Source organism: Tribolium madens, unplaced genomic scaffold, assembly GCF_015345945.1.
Source record: "Tribolium madens isolate multiple individuals breed KSU strain unplaced genomic scaffold, Tmad_KSU_1.1 Scaffold_71;HRSCAF=194;Tcas5.2_LG6, whole genome shotgun sequence".
In the NCBI taxonomy this organism is placed as follows: Eukaryota; Metazoa; Arthropoda; class Insecta; order Coleoptera; family Tenebrionidae; genus Tribolium; species Tribolium madens.
Genome location: NW_025401041.1, coordinates 7233002 through 7239781, shown reverse-complemented (window position 1 = coordinate 7239781; position 6780 = coordinate 7233002). Strand labels below are relative to the sequence as shown.

Here is a 6780-nt window from a genome sequence, read left to right as displayed (position 1 = left end):
ACTAAAATTGTTTTTTTATCACAAATTTGAAGAATAACCATAATTAAATTAAAATATTGCAAGTTTTAACAAAATAAATTATTTTTGTTTAATGTATATATAGTTTATTTCTTTCACCCTTAATAAAAAATACTTTATCAGTATTTATTTTATGGTATTCTAGTTTTTTAACTTAACTCTATTAAATATAACTTTGTTCTCAAAATAGTAGAATTGTAACCAAATGACAGTAATAGTGGCAATATTTTCTAACAAAATATTTTTTTAAGAATAAATTTTTAAACAATTCGTACGTGTCGAATTAAAAAAAATTCTAATATTTCAGTTGTGTGAAAAGTATCCCTTGACTACAAGATAAAATTCCAACCCCCCTCGTGTGTGGTTTCAGCAAATCCATCATTTTCAAAATAGCATATGCACTGCAGTGGCTCGCCAATAATCCCATAAATCTGTTTCAGGGTCCAGGGTAAACCAGAATAGACTGTTAGAATTCCGTGTAAGTCCGGAATCCGGACAAGCGGGCCAGGAATTCCGGGTTAGGACGGCCACGTTGTGGCTTAAAGCTGACATCAGACATCGTCGACCAAGCCAATGCAGATCAACGGAAATTTACGTCTTCAAAATCATATCGCGTCTACCAGAAACAGTCACGATTAGTTCACAGGTAGTAAAAATTCTCATCAAATTAGGGGATCCACCTTGACCTACATTGTGTTTTCTAACTTAAAATTTGAAACGTGGCCAACACTTTTCATAATTTATCTACCATAAATGTGATTTTGTTTGCCAAAGTTTTGATGATTACATACGTCAACATTAAGGCTCAAAAAATATCAGAAATAACAATAAATATTTAATAGACAACACAAAAAGCTCGGATTACTATCACCTTTAATCTACGTGGATTAAAGGACATTGGTCGAATTAAAATTTAACCAATTTTACCTTAATGTCACGATTATTAATTCAACAAGGTACTTTATTTATGTCGCCTGCAAAATTATGACGTTACTCTAATAGTACACTAAACTAAAATTGGAAATAAATTATAAATAACAGCGACCATATCGATCCTTAAGGCTTAATACAAGAGTTAAAAGGATTATCATTTTGTACCGTTTGAAAGCGATCTTTCAGTAATTGGATTCTTAATACTCAAGTACATGGTTTAAAAGTGTTAAAAACTTCTCAAATTACTATTATTACAATTACAAGAAGCTTAGTTTCGACAAATTTGTTGAGTTACGAACAAAAACAGTTGAACATAAATTATGAACGAAATAAATCTTTAACTAAGATGACAACCATTCATAAATTTTATGCCGGATTCAGGAGATTTCAAACTATACTAAACTTTTAATAGTCTCGAACAAAACTTTTTTTTTAATTTTATTTAAAAAAAGGATGAAGGAATATTGAATTGGTGTAGGTCGTGAGTTGACACTAAAAGTAAAACATCGCGAAATTTTTCAGATGCTTTATTTTTCTCAAGAATGAAGAAAAAAACAAACTTTTGTAAATAGTAATTATTTCTGAGAAATTACGATTTTAAGGCTTCCTAGTGTAGTGCTTTAAACGTTTTTTATTATGCTTTTGGTACATAATAGTATATTATTCACAAAAGGAGAAAAATGCATGATTATAAAGCTATAAGCACGAGTGATGTATGAACTATTTTTTGCAAAATTTAAAAATTAGCATAATTATCCTTTTTAGTTTTGGAATTACATCATAGCAACAACAAAGAAAAGTTGCTTTCTAATAATTTCTAATAACTTTTATATCCTTACATCTCAAAACCAAAACACAAAAATTATCATCAAAAAAAAAAACTTTGTAAAAGATGTCAACATACTTAAAATTTGGTAAAAATCTTGAGATTTCGTAAGAAAGTTTCAGACAACATTAAAAAACTTAAATTTTAAAAATTGTTCTAAATACTAAGTCTACTAGATCTTGGGGTTCCAGCATCAGAGGGATTTATTTACTTTACGTAACGCAAAAGTTTGTAATAAAATCTTGAGATAATAGTTAGGTTTCGACAAGATTTCCCAAGTTCCCTCTAAGGTTCAAGATTCACAATTTTTGTACCTAAATTCTAAAAAAAGTCAATTTTTGAGAAACAATAAAAAATTTGTAAAAAATATTGAAAGAAAAATAAGAATTTGTAAATTCAAAGATTCAAAATTTACATAAATAGTTTAGATAATCCAAAATTTTGATCATTACTAGAAAGCAATGCAGATTTTGTGTCGAATCTTAAGATACTCAATGACAGTAATAGTGGCAATATTTTCTAACAAAATATTGTTTTAAGAATAACTTTTTAAACAATTCGTGCGTGTCGAATTAATTTTCTTTTTMTAATATTTGAGTTAAATGTTAAAATCTAAAAATTTTAGTATAACAAGATCGTTTTCTTTCAAATTCTTATTCTTTATCAAAATTTGAACCTTTTATCTTAATTTTTTTAAGCTATTAATGTTACTTATAAAGATGAAGAGAGCGCAATGTTAAATTAAAAGAAATATCTGGAGATAACTAGAATAAAATTCAAATTTGCTTGAATTCCCACTTTTTTGTTTTTAAACAATCCAAATTTGCAAAAAATAAAGTAGTTGGTTGTAAAACAAGGCACTAAAATTGTTTTTTATCACAAATTTGAAGAGTGTAAAAAAATTACTTTAGTATCTGGGTGTATATTGCGTTTTTTTCCGAAATCGTAATTCTTTAAATAATGTAAAAATTTAAAAATTGCACACTTTACTATCTTGGCAACTTTACGAACGATTTTAATTAATAATATACAGGGTGTTTGAGACCTCGCGTCCCAAAGAAAAATGCCACGTAAAGTAGGATACCAAAAATATGAAAAAAATGTCAAAAAGATTCATTCAAACTATAAAAATTTCGAAATTATGTGAGTTTAAATTTTGCACTTTGACTCTATTTTGGTTGTTAGAAAAATAATTGTCCGTGTTTTTTTTGCTAAAACTATTAGAAGAGGAAACAAGAAAACTGTATCCTAAATTGTAACTATGTTTAACGTTATTCGTGGCTTTTATTGACAAAAATTCTGTACTCTTACTAAATAATTATGAAAAACATATACCAGGTGAATAAAAAGTATGGAACCAAACGTTTTTTGCTTAAACTATTTATTTTTTGAAAAAACTAATTGACGAGTGATAAAGTACTATAAAAATGTGATGATTTAACAAGAATAAAATTTTTCGAAATTTTCTTTTGTTTTTGAGTTCTACAAAAAAAAAAATTTTTAAATGGCAACCTACTATCAAATCATTTTTCTCATAAAAGCTATACTCTAAGGATTACAACTATCTGCTTTATATTTAACTTTAAAAAAAAATTTCACATAAATTGCAATTTTGACAAAAAAAAATCGCATAACTCAAAAACAAAACAAAATTTCGTTCTGAAAATACGATCACATTTTTTATATTACTTTAATTTATATTAATTATTATTAGTTCTGAAACACCCTGTATAAGTCCAGAAAAGTACTTCTTTACGAACTATTTCGTTCACTGTACACACTATATCAGAAAAATTTTCTTAATTAATTTTTTTATAGACAAAAGCCTTATTATAACACGGCAAAGTTTATGTATGTAGAGTCGACAGAAAGATATACCGTGTTTACAACCTACTATAGGTTTGATTCTTTAATAAGTTTATAACTATCCCAAACATAAAACTGAAAACGGACCTGGCCCAAAATAATTTTCCAAGTTTTTTGCTACAGACTATTAGAAGAGGAAACATGGCTTTTATTGAGAAAAATTTTGTACTTTTACTAAATAAATAGAAATAAAAAATAAAATAGACATAAAAAAGAGCAAATGTCAAAATTTTTTGAAAGATAGAATTTTTTAAACATTTTTTCATGTTTACGGTATCTTATCTTGCTTGGGCGCAAGTTCTGACACACCCTGTATGAGTCCGGAAAAGTACTTCTTTACGGACTATTTCGTCCATTTTTCATACCATATTATTTTTTCATAAACAAAGACCGTATTATAAGACGGCAAAGTTTATGCATGTAGAGTTGACAGAAAGATATACCATGTTTACAACCTATTATAGGTTTGATTCTTTAATATGTTTATAGCCACCTCAAACATAAAACTGAAAACGGACCTGGCCCAGCATTGAGCAAATATGTTTACTTTTCTTTATTGGGGTCTAGAAATGACGGTTTGCGGTTGGACCTTCAAAAAAGTTGTAAACGCGGTATATCTTTTTGGCAATTTAAAATTAGTTTCTCCTATTCAGAATCACCCTCTACAAACTTTTATCTTTTTTTAATTTTTCAGGACTTTGACCGGCTAGCCTCCGACCCCATTTCCCTCACCCTCCGCGAGTCGCACTCCGGCTGGCAGAAGCTCGACCTCACCGCCACCGTCCAACAATGGCTCTCCGACTCCCCCAAAGAGAAACTGCAACTCCTGGTGGACTGCAGCTGCTGTAGCAACTGGCGCATCCACCTCTTCAACAGCGAGCCTCCCCACCGCAGCAACCCCAACCGGCCCTTCCTCGTGGTCCACACCGACCCCACGTCGGCCAAACGTGTGCGTCGGCGCGCTCTCGACTGCTCCGAGGACTCGGGTAATCAGTGCTGCAAACAGCGTTTCTACGTCTCCTTCAAGCAGTTAGGTTGGGACGACTGGGTGATCGCCCCCCAGGGCTACCACGCCAACTACTGTCGCGGCGACTGCGGCTTCCACCGGACGCCCGACACCTACGTCACCTACCACACGCACGTCATCGAGGAGGTGCGAAAGACTCACCACCTCAGCGGTATGCAACCTTGTTGCGCGCCGCTTAAGTTCTCTAGTATGAGTTTAATCTATTACGGACCTGATATGACGATCATCAAGAGGGACTTGCCCAAGATGGTCGTGGATGAGTGCGGGTGTCCATAGACTAGTTCAAACGTTACTGACTTGTGAAATGTTATTAAGTTTTCTCGTGTTACCAATTTAAGCAAATTCATTCAATTTCAATCATAAGTAGAGGGTAAGGTAGGTATGAAATTTCGGACTGAGCATGTGCCCAAGATTTTACAAAAAGACTTCGTAATGAATATACAGGTGACGAGGGGGTGCTATTTTTTAACACCTGCTTGCGATTATTGTGCTTTGGACAAAGGTCGGCCGAAAAAAAAACATCTTAAAGATCTCAAAAAAATTTATTATATGGAAAAAATTATTTGGTGTTTTCGAGTGGTTAATAAACATTTTCGGGCAACGTTTCAAGTTTATTTAAATTTTCTTTAGGCCTATAATTTCGTTCAGTTTGTTCCTACCAACATTAATCTAATTTTTTAATTTATTTTTACATGTTCGGGCATTTAGTTTCGACTGACGAAATTTAGTGATTTTTGAGACTAATGTTGGTAATGACCAACCTCACAAATGTACCTTTAGAAAACGCAGTGGAAACAAATACACATCTTGTCAAAATTAAAACAAACATTTACAAAAGAAACGCCTTATAATTATTAAAATTAATAAAGAATAAAGTGACTGATAATTGATTTTTTCAATTTCATTCAATCAATTATTTTAAAGTATATACAGGGTGTAAACAAACAGAATAATGTATTTTAAATAAATCTGACAGTTTTTGTCGCACGTAAAAAATCACAAAAATTTGGCTTTGTTAAAAATTGTCAAAAATTCGCCATAAACATTGTAAAATAGAAACCTCCCAATGATTTTCAAAAACTTGGAAAATAATTATAGTAGTGTATACAGGGTGATTTTAAAAAATGGCATGCGCTGTAGAATTGTTATTTATAGCCTGATTTCAAAAGTTAAAAAATTAAATTATTTCTAATAGATATAGTATAATAAATAAGCTGACAAATTTAAAATTTTTCTAATTGTTATAGTATATTTTGGACTATACTATATGTATTCAACTTTCTAATTTTAAATATAAGCTCTAATTTTTTTTCATAATTTAGAAAATATTTGTTTTTTTGGCATAGCAATGTGCAATATGTTATATATACAGGCTGCGCCAGAACTCGCGCCCCAGAGAAAAATTTCAGGTAACATAAGATACCAGAAACATGGAAAAAATATTTAAAAAATTCTATCTGTCAAAAAATTTTGACATTTATTTTTTGACATTTGACATTTTTTATGTCTATTTAATGATACGGATGATCTGGTATATGTTTTTTACAATTATTTAGTAAAAGTACAACAATTTTGCCAAAAAAAAAACACAAATAACATTAAACAGAGGTACAATTTATCAGCTTCCTTTTTTATTCTTTTAATAACCTATAGCAAAAAAAACTTGAAAAACTATTTTTCCAACAGAAATAAATAGTGTCAAAGTGCAAAATTTAAACCTTCATAACTTCAAAAATCTTATAGATGATTTTTTTTAACATTCTTTCCATGTTCCTGGTTTCTTACCTCATTTTTCTCTAGGGCGCGAATTCTGGCACACCCTGTATACTTTTACTAAAGGTTAAGTATTGCTTAAAAAATTATCAAAATTGAAAAAAAAAAGAATAATAATCTAATTAAAAGAAAACAAAAAGTTGTAAACCTATTAAATTTCATAAAATAATAATAAAAATGTTCAGTGTCACTCATGTTTTAATATTTTTAGATAAAAAAACCTAATTTTTAAAACTTATTATTTTACACAATCTTCGAGTAAAATGACACTTCAACATTTCCAAAAATAAATTTTAATTTAATTAAGGCAAAAATATTTTGCATTCTGAACAAAATT

General features: G+C 30.0%; 1 protein-coding gene across 1 annotated transcript in view; it reads left to right on the top strand.

The window, feature by feature from the left end:
* Positions 1 to 5598, top strand: part of LOC123008743 (inhibin beta chain-like) — a 34506-nt gene extending 28908 nt beyond the window's left edge. The window contains exons 2-3 of the mRNA XM_044404738.1: positions 459 to 664; positions 4338 to 5598. Of these exons, the coding sequence (XP_044260673.1) occupies positions 459 to 664; positions 4338 to 4946 (815 nt within the window). The 3' untranslated portion in view covers positions 4947 to 5598. The remainder of the gene's footprint in view (positions 1 to 458; positions 665 to 4337) is intronic.
* Positions 5599 to 6780: the final 1182 nt, after the last annotated feature.